The sequence below is a fragment of the Macaca mulatta genome, chromosome 14 (genome assembly GCF_049350105.2).
Source record: "Macaca mulatta isolate MMU2019108-1 chromosome 14, T2T-MMU8v2.0, whole genome shotgun sequence".
Classification (NCBI taxonomy): domain Eukaryota; kingdom Metazoa; phylum Chordata; class Mammalia; order Primates; family Cercopithecidae; genus Macaca; species Macaca mulatta.
Genome location: NC_133419.1, coordinates 8,161,248 through 8,180,325, shown reverse-complemented (window position 1 = coordinate 8,180,325; position 19,078 = coordinate 8,161,248). Strand labels below are relative to the sequence as shown.

At 53.0% G+C, this 19,078-nt stretch overlaps 1 protein-coding gene and 1 long non-coding RNA gene across 9 annotated transcripts in view; one reads left to right on the top strand and one right to left on the bottom strand.

Moving 5' to 3' along the window:
• Positions 1-7,325, top strand: part of PACS1 (phosphofurin acidic cluster sorting protein 1) — a 172,156-nt gene extending 164,831 nt beyond the window's left edge. For 5 of the 8 annotated variants that reach the window (XM_028833214.2, XM_077962230.1, XM_077962233.1 and 2 more), the window contains exons 20-24: positions 1,128-1,170; positions 1,467-1,602; positions 4,003-4,229; positions 5,472-5,591; positions 5,723-7,325. In XM_028833214.2, coding sequence (XP_028689047.2) covers positions 1,128-1,170; positions 1,467-1,602; positions 4,003-4,229; positions 5,472-5,591; positions 5,723-5,838 — 642 coding nt within the window. In that variant the 3' untranslated portion in view covers positions 5,839-7,325. Of the gene's footprint in view, positions 1-1,127; positions 1,195-1,388; positions 1,603-4,002; positions 4,230-5,471; positions 5,592-5,722 lie in introns of all 8 variants that reach the window. The other 3 variants (XR_013403551.1, XR_013403552.1, XR_013403553.1) reach the window with 3 other exon arrangements.
• Positions 7,326-10,275: 2,950 nt separating this feature from the next.
• Positions 10,276-19,035, bottom strand: LOC144334128 (uncharacterized). Its single transcript, XR_013403580.1, has 3 exons — positions 18,846-19,035; positions 12,398-14,204; positions 10,276-11,007 (listed from the first exon to the last, which is right to left on the bottom strand). It is a non-coding gene; the product is annotated as an uncharacterized LOC144334128 (long non-coding RNA).
• Positions 19,036-19,078: the final 43 nt, after the last annotated feature.

The window sequence follows — 19,078 nt, the reverse complement described above, 5'->3', positions numbered from 1 at the left end:
ACATCTTCGTGGAGCTGTGAGTTGCTGCTCACTCAGGCTTCGCAACCGAGACAGAGATAACAAATTTAAAACAAATTAAAAACCAAAAGAGCTAGCAACCTCATCAAATGCCAGGCGAACAAGGAGAAAAGGGGTGTTGTAGCCAGGAAGCCCCAGAGTGGCAATTTGTTCCTCTCCGGGAATCAAAAGAAGGGTGTGTAGAGAATCGGGACAGACTTCAGCGAACACAGCCTTGCTGTCACAGCAGCCTCCAGGCAACCACCTGCAGGCCTGTGCGGTAGACTTCGCCCCACCAGGGTCCAGCCCTCTGGACTCCCAGCCCAGCTGCCTCTTTGCTTGGGACTGGGCCCAGGTGATAGGGCCCAGGACTTCACCTGTCACTTCAGACCACAGCCTGGATGCTCACCTAGTCTGTGACTGTGTTCTTTTCTAGCCACTAGAGGGCCCAGGCTGTCCTTTCCAGAATTCTCTAGAAAATTCCTAAGGAATCCCCTCACCCCCATTCAGTACTCCTCCAGATTCCAGTAAGACCAGAGAGGAGAGGGCTGGTGTCCACAGCTTAGCACATCCACTTGGCCTATAGAGACTCCCACCTGGCAGAGACAGAGCCATCTTCCTAGGCCCTCTGCCCACAGGACCCTAGAGAAACGAGATCGGGACATCACAGTGGTTCCTGCCTTCAGCTCTTTATCCCCAGAGAAGAGCTGCAAAGTCTCGCTTGCCCCACCTCATTGTTGCAACTAGGTTTTTGTTTTGTTTTATGTTGTGTTGTTTCTACAGCTGGGCTGCTCCAGATTTGCAAAGATTTTTTTATTTACTTATTTATTTATTTAATGTATTTATTTATTTTGAGATGGAGTCTCGCTCTGTCGCCCAGGCTGGAGTGCAATGGCACGATCTCAGCTCACCGCTTCCCGGGTTCAAGCGATTCTCCTGCCTCAGCCTCCCAAAGTGCTGGGATTACAGGCGCCACGCCACCACACCCGGCCCAGATTTGCAAAGATTTTAAAGCCGACAATAAAATAATGTGTAGTGATGGCTCTTGTGCCAACCATCTGTTTCTGGTTGGATCAGAACATGCCTGCTGTAATAGGAGGATCTAATGAGTGCCTCTTCTCTCCTTGCAGGTGGTGAAGGTGGGTCTGGTTGAAGACTCTCCCTCCACAGCAGGTGAGCCTAGGGCTTCCTTGTTCTGTGGAGTGAGGCTGGTGCCCTCCCTGTCTTCCCTCTAGTCCAGTAGGCCAGAAGTTAAGCTCTGGATGTCCTGAGGGAAGTCAGAGCTTGAGCAGGAAGCCTGTGGGTGCCCTCACTCCCCCGCTGCAGTTGTGGCTGGGGGAGGTGGGGAGGAGCCTGGGGCCAAAGGAGGAAAGCAGGCCATGGGATGGGAGGAACCCCGGCTCCTTCCCACCACTGAGTCAGGGATAGCTTCCTCTGGCCAACTGTGTTTGTCGTTTGTCCCCTGACAGGCGATGGGGATGATTCTCCTGTGGTCAGTCTTACTGTGCCCTCCACGTCACCACCCTCCAGTTCGGGCCTGAGCCGAGATGCCACAGCCACCCCTCCCTCCTCCCCATCCATGAGCAGCGCCCTGGCCATCGTGGGGTAAGGCTCCTGCCCATACCTGTCCTGCCATGCCCTCCATCAGGCCCACCCAGCTGATTCCAGTGACAGGCATATGGGCTTAGAAGGTAGCCACAGGAAGCCAGGCGTAGTGGTGCACACCTTCGGTCCCAGCTACTCAGAGGCTGAGGCAAGATGATTGCTTGAGCCCAGGAGTTTGAGGCTGCAGTGAGCCATGACTATGCCACTGCACAGTAGCCTGTGTGACAACAATACCCTATCTCTCCAAAAAAAAAAAAAAACCCCAAACACTAAATTTAGAATTCAGAGACATGTCACTAGCCGGCCTGGTCATGGGAGGACACTTTCTGCCCTGTTTCACAGTATTGGGCTGAATGAGACAGTGTTGGCAGAGAGGCCTGTAAAGTGCTGTGCAAGTGTCTTGTTATGGGACCTCCCAGGTGGTAGAAAGAGCATGACACTTGGGAAGTAAAACACACGTGGATTTGAGTGGTTCTGTCTTCTGTCTGTCCACTGCCTTAGCTTGGACAGGTTACTGAACTTGAATTTCATCTAATGAAGAGAGGTGAAATGGCCACCTTGCAGGACTGTGGAGCAGGTTACATAAGAACATGGAAACCGAGCGCACTGGCTCATCCTGTAGTTCCAGTCACTCTGGAGGCCAAGGCCGGAGGATCGCTTGAGCCCAGGAGTTCAAAGCTAGGCCTGGGCCACATAGTGACGTGGATTGGGCTGTCCTTTCTTTTTTTTTTTTTTTTTTTTGAGACGGAGTCTTGCTTTGTCACCCAGGCTAGAGTGCAGTGGCCGGATCTCAGCTCACTGCAAGCTCCGCCTCCCAGGTTCACGCCATTCTCCTGGCTCAGCCTCCCGCGTAGCTGGGACTACAGGCGCCCGCCACCTCGCCCGGCTAGTTTTTTGTATGTTTTAGTAGAGACGGCGTTTCACCATGTTAGCCAGGATGGTCTCGATCTCCTGACCTCGTGATCCTCCCGTCTCGGCCTCCCAAAGTGCTGGGATTACAGGCTTGAGCCACCGCACCCGGCCTGGGCTGTCCTTTCTAGTGTCCTCCTTTTTTTTTCTTCTTTAGAGATGTGGATTGTCTCCTTTGGTGACAGTCAGAGGGCCTCTCTAAAGGAAACAATCCACGCCTCTAAAAAAGAAGAGAAAAAGAACATGTGTGTCAGCGCCTGGCACTGTGAGGTGGCCCTGCTCAGGTGCTGCAGCCGGAGCGGGAGCAAGCAGAGGAGCTCAGGTTCAGGATGAATCTCTGAGACCACTGGAAGCGGTGATATAGTGGGAGGCCATGTCTTTAGGATGTCAAGTATCTACAGTTTAGATCAAGGGTCCAGGAGCAGGGGGCAGAGGGAGGGTGAAGGGGTGGGCTCCTGACAAGAAGAAGCTGAGGTGAGGAGAGCAGGCATGGTCAGCACTGGGAGGGAGCAGCCTTCCTCCCTTCCCCCATTTTGTTGCCTTCCACCTTCCCCTCTTCCCTTTCCTTGTAGCAACAGAGAGGATGGCATTGGCCGGTGACTTCCCCTGAAGTGCCAGTGAGGTATTGGGTGGCACGAGGCCTGCCCCAGAGCTAGAATCCCAGTCCCTGGTCTCCCTCACCCTTTGCTCCTCAGGGCACTTCCCTCCAGGGTCTTCTGGAGGGAACAGTAGAGGAAAGGAGGAAGTACTCGGCCAGATTCTGCTCTGGGGACCTCAGGTTCCTGGCCTCCTGGAGGCGTTTTCTCTCATCTCGCCGCTCAGCAGAAGGGTTTCTGTCCAGCATGGATTTGGGCAGCCTTGGCAACAACCCTTCCCTCCACCTCCTTTCCCTTCCAAGTTAATCCTGTTTTTTAATGGAACCTCTGAAATGAGGCAGAAAGAGAAAAGTCAGATGACTTTCCTAGCCTGTGTACCTATTGTGTCTGACACCTCCTTTCAAGATACATCAGCCCTTTTCCCAGGAGCTAAAATTATTGCTGAGCTAAGAGTGCCATGAAAAGGACAAAGCTACAGGTCAGGTGGCACCAGCTGCTGTCCTGAGGCTGCACTGGAGCCGCCCACAGGGGCTTCTGCTGGGCGTGTGGGTGTGTGCGCGCGTGCGTTATGTGTGTGTATATGCATGTGCACGCGTGCACTTACATACACACACACTTTCTTCCTTCATAAAGCTTCCTCCTCTGCTGCCCTCATCATCCTGTGAAGCTTTTATTCGGTTTCCTTTTCGTGACTTGGGCCTTTATTTTCCCCTGCTGTGTTCTCAAATCAACCTGATTCCCCTCTCCCACATGAGCTGCTCTGTGTGTCTGGAGGGAACAGAGCCGCAGCCTTCAGCCTGCCCTCCCGGGGGCTGGCGTGGCCCCTACCCCATTGGGCCCATGTAGTTGGGAGCTGAAGGCAGAGCTGACCTCTTCTCTTTGTTCCTTTCCTCAGGAGCCCTAATAGCCCATATGGGGATGTGATCGGCCTCCAGGTGGACTACTGGCTGGGCCACCCGGGGGAGCGGAGGAGGGATGGCGACAAGAGGGACGCCAGCTCGAAGAACACCCTCAAGAGTGTCTTCCGCTCAGTGCAGGTGTCCCGCCTGCCCCATAGTGGGGAAGCCCAGCTTTCTGGCACCATGGCCATGACTGTGGTCACCAAAGAAAAGAACAAGAAAGGTAAGTGCCCCCAAGGCCAGGGAAGACCAGGGGCCACCAGGCCTCCTGTCTCCTCTCAGGATCTGAAAATAAATCTGCTTTTGGGATATTTGGGATGAAGAAGCATCCCATGGTCTGGCATGGGGTTCAGGGGGCAGTCCCACCTCCCCTTGAGGGACAAGGCCATTCCTTCCATCATACAGGAAACCGAGGCTGCAGAGTTGCTTGGTCACTCTGCTGAGCTAAAGCACTTTAGGGGCTGAGGCAGCGGCCGCTCTATATTGAAGGGGGCCTTTCTGGCCACTGCTGTCTGGGAAGGACTGCAGACAGGGAGCGGCCTCTCTGTACCACAGCTCCGGGTCCCTGTGACGCAGGAGCAGAGCACTTGCACCCAGCCCTGGAGGCCGCTCCAAAGAGGCTTCTTGAGCAAAAGGAGGTGGTTGTGTTTTCAGGATTAAGGGGCATACAGTCCATTCTGGATAGAAGGGGTAGATTAAGGAGCTGGAGGTAGAGTTGGAGCTCGCCCAGCTCCTGTGCATGGGAATGAGGCAGGAACCCCCACGGCCAGGCCAGTGCTGCACAGTGCCTGCCACCATTGGTGTCAGCTAGGGACCCACAACTGGCTGTGCACCTGCAGCGCTGGCATGACCCCGACCCTGCCACCTTTGGGTGCTCCAAAGGAGCTGTGCGTATTTCTGTGTGTGCCTCCCCTCTGCAGAGTTCCCCTGAAGGGGGATCAGACAGGGTTGTGCCAGGCCCACAGCCAAAACCCACGGCCTGCAGCACGGAAACTTGCAAGGGGTTCAGCAGTGCCCTCCCTGTCCTTGCTTCCTTTCTGGAGTGGGAGTGGAACGGGGAGCACTCTCCGGCATCCCCAGGGCAGCGTGAGGACAAACTCATGCTCCACTGGCTCCTGCACAGAGCGCATGTCTGATAGGGAGGCAGCCCCTGCCCCACAGGCTGCCTAGAACGTTCCAGCTGGAAAGGACTTCAGAGACCATCTGGACCAAGGTCTTCGCTGAACAGGCGAAGATATCCAGCCCCAGGGGGAGGAGTGGGACCTTAGCCAAAGTCACCAGCCCAGTGCTGGGACCGGGTCAGGAACCTGAAGATCCTGACCCACAGCCCAGTGCCAGGGAGGAGGGGTTGCTTTGCAGATCACCTCCCCTCGCCACAGGAAGAAGGGAACAGTGGGGGCTGGGGAGGAGAGGGGTGATGGCTTCCCCAGGGGCTGGGACACAGGTGGCCTTGCTTGCTTTCCAGTTCCCACCATCTTCCTGAGCAAGAAACCACGAGAAAAGGAGGTGGATTCTAAGAGCCAGGTCATTGAAGGCATCAGCCGCCTCATCTGCTCAGCCAAGCAGCAGCAGACTATGCTGAGAGGTGCGAGGGCGGGCAGGGCCGGGAGGGCAAGAAAGGGACTGGAGAGGGAGGCAGGCAATGGCCCTTCCCTAGGGGCCCTGGGGAGATGGCCTGAGCAGTTCGGTCACCACTCCTCTCCCTGTCACCCCCAGTGTCCATCGATGGGGTCGAGTGGAGTGACATCAAGTTCTTCCAGCTGGCAGCCCAGTGGCCCACCCATGTCAAGCACTTTCCAGTGGGACTCTTCAGTGGCAGCAAGGCCACCTGAGGCCCTGTCTCCCAGCCACTTTCCCTCCTGGCACTGCCACCAGCCTCACCGCCTGCGGGCAGGGGGAGGCCAGCAGGCCCGGGCCCAGCATCCCTTCCCTGGCACCAGGGTCTGCCTCTCACTTGCCCAGGTCCCAAAGGACACTGCCACAGGGACGCCTCCCCTCCCCTCCCCTCCAACCCATCCCTGCGCAGCCCCTCCTCGTTCCTGCTTTTCCCTTTCTCCCTCCTGCTCCAGGCCCAGGGCGTGATGGTTTTGCCTTCTGGTACCCATAGTCCCCGGGACTGAGTACTCCAGGCCTTCCTTCATCCGACTTCCAACCTCCTTCTTGTGGTATCAGTTTCCTTCCCAGAAATGGGAAAGCTGGAATCCTGGTCCCCAGCAGGAGAGCCTAGTCCTCCCCTGGCCCCTCCAGCCATCAGGGTGCCCTCTAAGACGCAGCTGCCAGATCCACTCACTCTGCCTCCTCCAGCAGGACCCAGGGCCACTTTCCACTCTTGTGGGGTTCTCCGCCTGCCCCAGAGCTTCCCAAGGGAGGGTAAGGGGGTACCCTGAGCCCACGGGACCCCTGCTCCACAGCTCACAGGGGCAGGAGGCAGCTCCCCCACCTCCAGGACCCTGTTGCTATGGTGACACAGTGTTTCGAGGACAGAGGGGCCTCACAGTCTCTCCCACCACCCGTGCACGACTTCCTCACCACCCCCAGGTTCCCTGCAGATGTCGTGTGTGTCCTGAGTGTTTCTTTGATTCTTTGCACACCAAGTCTTTTGGTTGTACCATGTGACACACGCTGTGCACCAGTCACTGTCTTCACGACTTCAGCCCTTGTTGATGATGCTCCTGCCTCTGTCTCCCAGCCCCTCACCCAGCACAGCTCTGCCTGGACTTGGAGAGATGGGAGGCAGACCGCCACCACCATACATGCTATCTGTGGCCCCTCAGACATCCCATTTCATCTCCCATTCATCTCCCTCCCGCCACCGTGTCAGTTTGTCTGCCTTTCCTTGCTGTGTTGTTCCTCCTCCTTAGGCCCCAGCCTGGGCCCAGAACCATCCTCCCAGCCAGGTTTCCCTCCAGCAGGCTCCTTCCCTCCCTGTCACCTCCCTCTCACCAACTGGGGGTCTGAGCCCCTCAGTCTTGACCGTCCATGTTCTCAGGAGTGGTTGAGGACACAGGGCCCCAGCCCAGCCCTCCGCGTCCCCCAGCCCAGCCCTCCGCGCCCCCTCAGCCCGGCCCTCCGCACCCCACAGCCCCTTTGGAGCTTTTCTCTTGTTCTCTCAATCCTTCCCAGAAGTTTTTGCACAGAACTCCATTTTGAAAGTGTTTTTCTCATTCTCCATACCTCCCCCAAGCTCTCCTCCTGCCCTTTCCAGGGCTCAGCCCTGCTGTCCTGAGCGTCTCCTGGGCCAGAGAGAGGAGATGGGGGTGGGAGAGACTTGAGTTGATGTTGGGTTTTTCATTCAATAAATTGGTGATTTCTTACCGACTGCCTTGGGCTTCTGTGCCCCCTCACTGTGCCGCAGGAGCCGCCCAACCCCTTCTCCACAGTGCAGCCCAACTCCGGTGAAAATCCGCCAGGAACGTGGGTGGAAAGAAGCATACTCCCATGTTCTCAGTCATGGAAACAGGCATGAAGGTGTCTCACCTGGCATGAGGCAGGCAGAGGTCGGAAACAGGAAAGATGCCATTTCCACACCAAAAGCCCGTTTCTCCCCAGGACCCACCATCCCCAAATCCCACTTCCCAAGGCAGTGATGTGTTGAGTGTGGCTTCCCCATCTTCTGATCAAAGGTTAGAACTTAGCTTCTCTCCCCTGCTCCAGGTTGGTGAAGTCTGAGCCAGCGGGGTCTTTGCCTCTGCAGGTGGAGGGAATAGGGCTGAGGTCCATCTATGTTCCATCTGAGGTCCATCCCTTTCCTGCCTGCCCTTGACTTAGAGATGGAAAGCAGTAGTAGCCACTGTTCCCTGGGCGCCCGGTTCTTCCCCTGGCTTCCAAGACAGGCCTGCACAGACAGCCTCCCTCATGAAGAAGGGCCCAGAGGCGGCCTGGCGCAGTGCCTCATGCCTGTAATACCAGGACTTTGGGAGGCCAAGGCAGGCGGATTGCCTGAACTCAGGAGTTTGAGACCAGCCTGGGCAATGTGGCAAAACCCCGTCTCTACTAAAAAAATACAGAAAATCGGCTGGGTGCGGTGGGTCACACCTGTAATCCCAGCACTTCGGGAGGCTGAGGTGGGCAGATCATGAGGTCAGGAGATCGAGACCTCCTGGCCAACATGGTGAAACCCCGTCTCTACTAAAAATACAAAAATTAGCTGGGTGTGGTGGCACGTGCCTGTAATCCCAGCTACTTGGGAGGCTGAGGCAGGAGAATCACTTGAACCCAGGAGGTGGAGGTTGCAGCGAACCGAGATTGTGCCACTGTACCCCAGCCTGGCGACAGAGTGAGACTCCACTCAAAAAAAAAAAAAAAAAATTGCCGGGCATGGTGGTGTGTGCCTGTAATCTCAGTTACTCAGGAGGCTGAGGCAAGAGAATCACTTGAACCCAGGAGGCAGAGGTCGGAGTGAGCTGAGATCATGCCACCACACTCCAGCCTGGACGACAGAATGAGACTCTGTCTCAAAAAAAAAAAGTGCCCAGAGGTGAAGGCTTGCAGGAGGGGCAGCGCTTGGCATCCTTGCCCTGCAGGTACAGCCCCAGAGGAGTTGATGGCCATCCAGAGCCTGCTGTTACTGGCCTCAGTCTTGGGTTCCCCAAGCCCTGTGCCCAGAATTCCTCACATAGAGAGGCTCGGGGACCCAGCTGTGTGGCTGTGTGCAAACTCTCTGAGCCTAGAAAATGAAAATCATGCCTGCCTTCTAAATGAGGTGATAGCGGGGCTGGTGAGAGGAAAGCCCAGGAGAAGCACATCCTGCCTAGTGTGACCTGGACCCAGGGCTGAATGTGGCTGCAGAGCAGGGTGAAGTGCCCACGAGGCCTTCCCAGAGCACAGCCAGGCAAGGGCTGCAGGGCAGGAGCTGTGCAGAGCTGGGGGCCAGGGAGCTCCAGTGGAGAGGGTGGGACAAGTAGACTTGGACCCCAGCTTCTGGCCCTCTTAGGTTCTGGCTTAGACCTAGGAGAGAGGGTGAAGGGTGAACTCTCAGCCCATCTGCATCTGACACCATATCCTCAGCCTCCTCTTCTGTGGCAATAAATGCCCCACCCTGCTCCCATCTTCGGGGCCCATCCCTCTCCACTCCTTGAGGGCTTTGCTCCTATAGTCGTCTTCTCTCCTGCACTGCGGGTTCTCCCCTCTGCCGGGACTTTCCACCCACTTACAGGCATTTCAAGTGGATATAGCTCAATATTAAAGATCAGAGACTTCCAGATTCCCTTCAGCTGCCGTTCTTTGTCTCTGCTCCCCTTAGAGCAAAACTGTTCCAAAGAGCTGTGTGTGTTCCCCGTCTCCATTTCTGCCCACTCCCTTCCGTTTTTTTCCTCACAGTCCTGCCAAAAGTTTCCTTTCCAAGGTTGCCAGTGACCTGGGTTGCCCAGTCCTCTCAGTAGCATTGGATGCAAATAATCACCTGCTGGAGTCTTTTCACCTGGCCTGTGGACAGCTCTGTGCTCTCCTCTCACCTCCCTGGCCTCTCCTTCTTGGCCTCCCTTGCTACAGTGTCCTCAGCTTCCCAGCCTTGAAACCCTGGAGGACTTGGGGCTCCAGCCTCTAATCTAGCCTCCTCTCTCCCCACACTCAGCCCTAAAGGGAGCTCACTCGGCCCCATGGTGTGAAACGTGCTCTCTTGGGGAGACTTACCTCCTAGTAAATGCAAACTCCATTCTTCAGTTTTGAGGCCGAAAACTGGGGAATCCTCCTCGATTCCTGTTTCTCTTGTACCCACCAATCCATGAGCAAATCCTCCAGGCTTACCCTGACAGTGCCTCGCCCCTTCCTCTACTGGAAGGGGCAAGATTATCTTTTGGAAGGGGCAAGATTATCTCTGGAAGGGGCAAGATTATCTCTACTGGAAGGGGCAAGATTATCTCTTGTCTTGATATTGCAATAGGCTCCTAATTATCCCTGCTCACACCCTCTTCTCCCCGTAGCCTGTTCTCCACTCAGTAGCCAGAGAGATCTTTCAGAGCTGAGCAGATCGTGTTGGATTGCTGATCCAGGCTGTGCAGTGTCCCACCCTAGGCATATAAGCTGAAGCCTCACCTGTGAGGGGCCCACATGGTCTGACCTCCCAGGAGCTGCCGGATCTTGATCCCTCTTACGCTTCCCCTCCTCACTGGCCTCTCAACATTCCTCAAACACAACTTGGCCTCAGGGCCTTTGCATGGACCTTTGGTCCTGTCCATATTGCTGCTGCCCCCAGGCCCATGTGGCTTGCTCCCTCATTCAGGTCTTGGCTGAAATGTCACCTCAGGAGGCCTTCCCTTCTCCGACCCCTCTTTTTTTTTTTCATATTCATATTTCCCACTCCTTGGCATTAATTATTCATTTGTCTCTCCCACAAGAATGCAAGCTCCAAGAAAAGAGGAAATGTTTTTCCCTGTTATGTCCTTGGCACCCAAAATACTGCTTGGCCCATCACAGGTGCACAATAAATATTCGTTTACAGAATGAAGTTCCCTCTTGCTGCTGGAATTGGGTCCCAAATCCAGATGTGCTACTCAAGACATTTTAACTGATGCCTTAGCCCAAAAGACACCTGGGTTTTCTCATAGGCTCAGAACTAAGAAGATAGACTCCTACCCTGACAAAGACAAGGAAATCAGCTGTGTAGCAACAGTTTGGAGCACAAGGCAACTCAGGTGGAAGGTGCTGACTCAGACCCTTGAAGCAGCTCTGCCCAATCACCAGGAATTAAGGCTGGGCCAGAGCAGAGCTGCCCACAGGTCCGCCAGAGACTAAAGGCAAAGGGTGGCATTTTGGTGCAGAAAGTGGAAGAGCCTCTATCTAACCTGCACACCAACTCCAGACTGGTTATATTTTTAAGTATACGGTTTTAGAATACCTTTAGATTTGCAGAGAAGTTGCAAAAATAGTAGAAAGAAAGCCCTGCCAGTTTCCCTTAACGTTAACATGTTACATTCATGTACATTTGTCATAACTGGCGAGCCAATCATGATGCACGATTATTAACTAAAGTTCCTATTTTGGCTGAGCCCAGTGGTTCACGCCTGTAATCCCAGCACTTTGGGAGGCCGGGGTGGGTGGATCATCTGAGGTCAGGAGTTCAAGACCAGCCTGGCCAATGTGGTGAAATCCCGTCTCTACTGAAAATACAAAAATTAGCCGGGCATGGTGGCGGGCACCTGTAATCCCAGCTACTCGGGAGGCTGAAGCAAGAAAATCGCTTGAACCTGGGAGGCAGAGGTTGCATTGAGCCGAGATTGTACCACTGCACTCCAACCTGGGCAACAGAGTGAGACTCTGTCTCAAATAAATAAATAAATAAATGTCCCTATTTTATGCATATGTCCTTAGTTTTTCCCTAATGTCCTTTCTTCATTGCAGAATGCCACACTACGCTTGGTCATTCTGTCTTCTTTTTTGTTGATTTTAGAGACAAGGTCTTGCTCTGTTGCCCAGGCTGGAGTGCAGTGGTGCCATCTTAGTTCACTGCAGCCTGGAACTCCTGGGCTGAAGCCATCCTCTCACCTCAGCCTTCTGGGTATCGGGGACTACAGGCATGTGTCACTACACCTGGCTCTTTATTTTGTTTCATTTTTTGGTAGAGATAGGGTCTTCAACTGAACTCAATTATTAATCTTCCTACTTTGGCTTCCCAAAGTGCTAGGATTACAGGCGTGAACCAACACATCTGGCCCATTATGTCTTCTTGGGCTGTGATATTTTCTCAGACTTTTTGATCTCTATTTTTGATGACCTTGACAGTTTTGAGGGGTATTGGTCAGGCATTTTGTAGAATGTCCCTCAGGTGGGGATTGTCTGATGTTCTTCTCATGGCTGGATGGAGGTTATAGGTTGTGTTGTGGGGAGGAAGACCTCAAAGGTGAATGCCCTTCTCAGTGCAGCCTGTCAAGGGCACATGCTGTCAACATGACATTACTGATGAAGTTGACCTGGGCTCCTCACTGTGAAGTCCCACACACCTGCTCCCATGCTGTTCTCTTTGGAAGGAAGTCGCTGGTGCAGCCCACACTCAGGTGAGGGGTTGATTATCCCTACATGCATCATCTGGGATTCTCCTGTACAGGAGGTTTCAGACTAATCTTTAAACTGCTTCTTTCACCACCCCTTTTACCTGCTGTGTCCAAGGATTGATAGCATTAATAGCTGTCACCATCACCTACAGGGCATTTCCTTTGAGCCAGGCTGCTGCTGAGTGCCTTACATGGTTTATTTCATCGAGCATCTTACATGGTTTATTTCATCCTTAGAGCAGCCCTCCCTGTGAAATCAATTCTGCTGATGCTTCCTTTTGCAAAGGAGGAAACCAAAGGTCAGAGCCTCCCCTCCCGACTCTAGAGCCTCCCCCATCTAACCACTTATGTTGCGACTTGAACGCTCACAGTCATCCCAGACTTCACATGGCCAAAGCAAGACTCCTGATTTCCCTTGATCTTCCCCAGTGGGTAATGGCACCAGCATCCATCCTGTTACTCCAGCCAGAAACCCGGACTCATCCGCGCTCCGCCCCTCCCAATCCATCAGCAACTCTTGTCCATGCTGCCTCCCAAACACTGTTTCCAACTGTAAGCCAGGGCACCTTCCTCGCATAGAGTCCTTCATCGTCCTGTCCTCCCAGTGCCCTCTGAATAGAGGCCAACCGTTGTCCACCAGGCCCATGGTCTGGTTCCACCTGACTCACTAGCTTCACTTCTAGTTGCTTTCCGCCTCCCATGCTCACCACCCTCGAGCCACACCTGACCTTTCAGTGCTCACATCCCTCTCCCAAGCCCAGAGTAAGCTCCTTCTCCTTTAGGATGTGGCCTTTGTATACCTCCTCCAAGAGCCTTCCCCAACCACCCCACCTAAAGCCTGGTTGTTAGCCTCTGTCTGTCATCTCTTCAGTCATAGAGTTCACTGTTACCTTCAGCAAATGTCTCTGTACCACATTCGAATGAGAGCTCCAGGAGGACAGAGACTCGAGCCGCTGGACTCATTGCTGCAGTATCCAGCACCCTGGCACGTGGCGGACCCTCGATAAAGATTGGTTCAATGCATGAGTGAGGGTTAAGTCACTTGTCCAGTGCACACAGATCGGCTGAGAAGAGATCAGGTTTCTAAACCCCATCATCTGACTCGGGCCATATCTCAGGGCCCTAGTCAGATCCTATCTTCCCAACCATCCATATATCTGGCTTTTATTAACTTCCTACTAGTTCATGTCCTAGGTACAGCATGAACCTAGGTTGGGTCCCAACCTATACAGGAACTCTAAGGCCAGTAGGGGAGAAAAACAGACCATTGCCACACAGCGTGACAGGCTGCACTGGTGCACACAGGAGGGATGTCCACCCTGCAGGAAGAGGTGTCCAAGAAGATGTCCCAAAGGGCATGACACCTGAGTGGCATCCTGAAGACATCTGACAAGGATGGATATTCTGGGCATAGGAAGTAGCATGTGTCAAAAGCAGAGGCAAGGGAGAATGTGGCTGATGCTGAGAACCACACAGGGCTCAGTGAGGCTGGAGATGATGGTGATGGTGAGTGAGGGTGCAGGAGCAGAGGAAGAGTCCAGGCCCTGAGGAGCCTCATAGCTGTTACTGTTACTACTGTGGGCCGGAGCAAGAATTGTACACTCTGTCCCAAGAGACAGGAGAGCTGGCAAAGGGACCTAGGTGGAGAAGTGAGACGACAGATTTTAGAAAGATCTCCTTACTACAACATGCCAGGAGAAACAAGACCTGCTCTGCAGACTGGCAGATGAGCTTGAGGGCTGCAGCAACCATTTAGAAAAGATGTGATGAGGACATCGTAAAGGTGGAAGGGTTGGAGGGAAATAGATAAATATGAGAGTGACTTAAGAGGTTGGATTAACAGGTTTTGGTAGCTGGTTGGAAAACAAAAGTTGAGGCCGGGCATGGCAGCTCATGCCTGTAATCCCAGCACTCTGGGAGGCCAAGGCAGACAGATCACTTGCGGTCAGGAGTTTGAGACCAGTCTGGCCACCATGGTGAAACCCCACCTCTACTAAAAATACAAAAATTAGCCAGGCATAGTGGTGGGCAACTATAATCCCAGCTACTTGAGAAGCTGAGCCACGAGAATCGCTTGAACCTGGGAGGCAGAGGTTGTGGTGTGCTGAGATCGCACCACTGCACTCCAGCCTGGGCAGGCGACAAAGCGAGACAGACTCTGTCTCAAAAAACAAGGCCAGGCGTGGTGGCTCACACCTGTAATCCCAGCACTTTGGGAGGCCGAGGTGGGCGGATCACCTGAGGTCAGGAGTTTGAGACCAGCCTGACCAACATGGTGAAACCCCATCTCTACTAAAAATACAAAATTAGCCAAGCGTGGTGGCGCATGCCTGTAATCCCAGCTACTCAGGAGGCTGAAGCAGGAGAATTGCTTGAACCTGGGTGGCAGAGGTCACAGTTAGCCGAGACTGTGCCATTGCACTCCAGCCTGGGCAACAAGAGTGAAACTCCATCTCAAAAAAAAGAAAACGGAGTTGAAAGAGAGTCCAGGATAGGCTGACTGCCCTGTGTGAACATCCCTGCAGGAGATTTGAAAAGGACTAAGTGCTGTTCCAACTGGAAATGGAATATGTGGGTCTGGGTAGAGCTCAGGGGACTGATCTGGGCCAGAGATGGAGATGTGGGCCTCCCCACTATGTGGGAGAGCTGACGTTGGGGAGAGGGGAGCTCATCCCCCACTGGGCTGATCTTCCTGATCACATGGGCACCTGCTGTCCATACCACACGGCTCACGCTTGCTTCCGTTCAATTTCTGCCACCACATTTGTGGCTCACCTTCATTCTGAGTGCATCTCTCTCTAACAACACTGCAGGCAGAAGCTGCCCCATATTTCTCATTCTTTTTACACACCTTGCACTCACTAGCACAGGGTCTGTTGAATACTAAGCTTGAAGGTGATGAGAATAAACAACCACTAGGAATAATGTCTGTTATGTACAAAGCCTAATGTTAAGCCTTTATGCCTTTTTTTTTTTTTTTCTAAGACGGAGTCTCGCTTTGTCCCCCAGGCTAGAGTGCAGTGGCGCGATCTCGGCTCACTGCAACTTCCGCCTCCCAGGTTCACGCCATTCTCCTGCCTCAGCCTCCCAAGTAGCTGGGACTACAGGCACCCGCCACCACACCCAGCTAATTTTTTGTATTTTTAGTAGAGACGGGATTTCACCGTGTTAGCCAGGATGATCTTGATCTCCTGACTTTGTGATCCACCCACCTCGACCTCCCAAAGTGCTGGGATTACAGGTGTGAGCCACCGCGCCTGGCCCTGCCATTTTATTGCATTCTCTGGATGACCCAAGAAAGTAGGTAATAGGAACCCTGCTTTACAGATGAGGAAGCAGGTAAACTAACAGACCATGCCTAAAAAGCGACACCACTAGCAAATGGAGAAACGCGGCTTTGAACTTAGCTGAGTCTGACACCAAGGCCTGCGGTCCCTCCACTGAGCAGGGCAGGACCCGTCTACCCTGGCTGGGAGGTCACAAGGAAGAGAGGGTGCAGATTTGCCATATGGCCACAGGACAGGAACCAGAAGCCTCTGGGGACAGCTTTGAGTGGACTGATTCTTGGCTCAGTGGCAGAAAGAACCAACAACTAGTGGTGTCCAAGGTAGACAAGGGCACTTCAGGAAGCTGGGGAGACATGGTCTTTAAGGAGCCTCCCATCTTGAGCAATTATGGGTGAATGTGCGACTTTTTTTTTTTTTTTTTTTTTGAGACAGAGCCTCGCTGTGTCGCCCAGGCTGGAGTGCAGTGGCACGATCTCGGCTCACTGCAACCTCTGCCTCCCAGGTTCAAGCGATTCTCCTGCCTCAGCCTCCCAAGTAGCTGGGACTACAGGCAAAAGCTACCACACCTGGCTAATTTTTTGTATTTTTAGTAGAGACGGGGTTTCACTATGTTGGCCAGGCTGGTCTCAAACTCCTGACCTCAAGTGATCCACCCGTCTCGGCCTCCCAAAGTGCTGGGATTACAGACGTGGGCCACTGTGCCCGGCCTTATGTGCTGACATTTCAAGTAGGATGATAGCCTTGGCAAAAGTGCCCCAGCCACTTCAGAGAAAGGGAGGGAAGCTAGCCAAAAGAAAAAGAATAATTTAAGAAAGCAGATTTCAGTGGGACGAGGGCTTCCGAGGATCTAAAGGGATGGAGTAGGAGAAGTGGGAGTGATTTTCAGGGAGGAAACAGTAATATTAAAAGTAGCAAGAACAACTTCCCAGGCATGAGATGGCAGGGGGCTGCTGAGCACTGTGGAAAGAGCATAAGGAGCTGAATCACCACTGGGCGTGGATTTCTTCCTTTATTCTCCATTTACTCAGTGCCCATCAGCAGCCTGGCATGAGATCAGCAGCTGCTGGGGGAGCACAGGACAGCTCAGGATGAAGTAACAGTCTCTTCCTTGGGGAGACACACAGTGTAATCCTCAGAGACAAGATAAAAAAACCAAGTGGCTGAAAGGGCCGAACACATGCAAGGCTAAGCGATAAGAGCATGAGAACCAGCAGGGAAGGCCCAGCCTTCCCCCACCAGCACACCAGGAGGAGCAGCCAGCGCCTAAGGAGAATCACAAAGGAACCACTGAAGCCCACAGACGGTGAGCAGAACAATCAGAGCAAGGAACCTGCACAAGTCGCAAAGGGAGATTGACAAGTGTTCTCTCCATTTACCGGGGAAAAGGTGATAAAATAAATGTGCTCCTTGGCCGGACACAGTGGCTCACGCCTGTAATCCCAACACTTTGGGAGGCTGAGGCGAGCAGATCACCTGAGGTCAGGAGTTTGAGACCAGCCTGGCCAACATGGTAAAACTCCATCTCTACTAAAAACACAAAAACTTAGCCAGGTGTGGTGGTAGGCGCCTGTAATGCCAGCTACCCGGGAGGCTGAGGCAGGAGAATGGCGTGAACCTGGGAGGCAGAGGTTGCAGTGAGCCGAGATCGCGCCACTGCGCTCCTGCCTGGGGAACACAGCAAGATTCTGTCGCAAAACAAACAAAAAAGCCCCTTGAGCCAGGTGCAGGCGCCTTTCACTTCTCTGAGCCTCAGTTTCTTCACCTGCAAAACAGACACTGAAACAGCACTTTCAATCCGGGGTGCACAATACAGGCACCACTTAAGTTTTAAAGCCACAAGAGGCGGCCAGGCTCCGTGGCTCACACCTGTAATCCTAGCACTTTGTGAGGCTGAGGTGGGACGATCGCTTGATCCCAGTAGTTCAAGAACAGCCTGGGCAACACAGGGACAGAGGGACAGCCCATCTCTACAAAAAAATAAAAATTAGTTGGGCATGGTGATCACCTGCCTGTAGTCCCAGCTACTCAAGAGGCTGAGGTGGAAGGATCACTTGAGCCCAGGAGTTCAAGGCTGCAGTGAACTATGATTGTGGCACTCCACTGCACCCTGGGTGACAGTGGGACCTCATCTCTTTAAAAAGTCCACTTTGGGAGGCAGAGGTAGACAGATCATGAAGTCAGGAGTTCGAGACCAGCCTGGCCAATAATGGTAAAACCCCATCTCTACTAAAAATACAAAAGTTAACCAGGCATAGTGGCACACGCCTGTAGTCCCAGATACTTGGGAGGCTGAGGCAGAAGAATCACTTGAACCCAGGAGGCGGAGGTTGCAATAAGCCAAGATTGCACCACTACACTCCAGCCTGAGCAACAGAGCAAGACTCCATCTCAAAAAAAAAAAAAAAAAAAAGTCCCAAGAGGTGCCCAGGATTCACCTTCACCCTGGCATCACCAAATCTCAATCTCTAGAGGGAAAGCCTTCTAAGAAAGTTATTTCTCAAAAGATTTTGAAACCCAGTGTCATGAAGAACAACAGAAGTGCCTTGCGCTCCATATTCTGTTTCTTCCCTGTGAACAGAACATGCTGGCCAGATGGGAGTCCAGTCATGGTCAGATGGAGTCTCTGTGCACAGAGGCAGACTTACCAAAGTGCAATCAATGCAAATATATGTATGTATATATTTTGAGACAGGGTCTGGCTCTGCCGCCTAGGCTGGAGTGCAGTGGCATGATGTTATCTCTGCTCACTGCAACCTCCACCTCCTGGCTTGAGCCATCCTCCCACCTCAGCCTCCTGAGTTGCTAGGACTACAGGTACACACCACCATGCCCAGCTAATTTTTGTATTTTTTGTAGAGATGGGGTTTCACCATGTTGCCCAGGCTAGTCTTGAACTTCTGAGCTCAAGCAATCTGCCCACCTCAGCCTGACAAAGTGCTGGGATTACAGGTGTGAGCCACTGAGCCCAGCCCAACCAATGGCAATGTATCTGGGAAATAAGGCCAATGTGACGGCTGAAGGACCACAGGTCCCAAATGCAGAAGACCCCAATCTCAGGGGCTCTGGAGGAAAACTGACCAGCTGAAATGAACAAGGATAAACACAAGCTCAGCACTGATGCAAATAACATAATCAATGGACATAAGACACAACAGAAGGTGTGCTTCTGAAGAGGGGAGCTGGATGGCTGAGGACAGCAGTCACAGGGATAACTACATTTCATTGTAACTTGCTTGTATGCCTTTTTTTTAAGTTGTTTTTTTTTTTTTTTTTTTTTTTTTTTTGAGACGAGTCTGTCTCTGTCACCCAGGCTGGAGTGTAGTGGTGCCATCTCAGCTCACTGCGGCCTGCGCCTCCTGGGTTCAAGCGATTCTCCTGCCTCAGCCTCCTCAGTAGCTGGGACTACAGGTGTGCACCACCAGGCACAGGTAATTTTTGTATTTTTGGTAGAGACGGGATTTCACTGTGTTGGTAAAGCTGGTCTCAAACTCCTGACCTCAGATGATCCACCTGCCTCAGCCTCCCAAAGTGCTGGGATTACAGGTGTGAGCCACTGAGCCTGGCCTTTGTATGTCTTTTGAATGTTGCACAAATGAAAGTATTAGCTATCCAGAAAAAATCATGCCAGTCACGGTGTCTCATGCCTGTAATCCCAGCACTTTGGGAGGCCAAGATGGAGGACCACTTGAGACCAGCCTGGGCAACATATCAAGACCCTGTCTCTAAGAAAATAAATTGGGGAAAAAAAAAAAAAGCCAGGTGTAGTGGCATGCACTTGTAGTCCTAGCTTCTTGGGG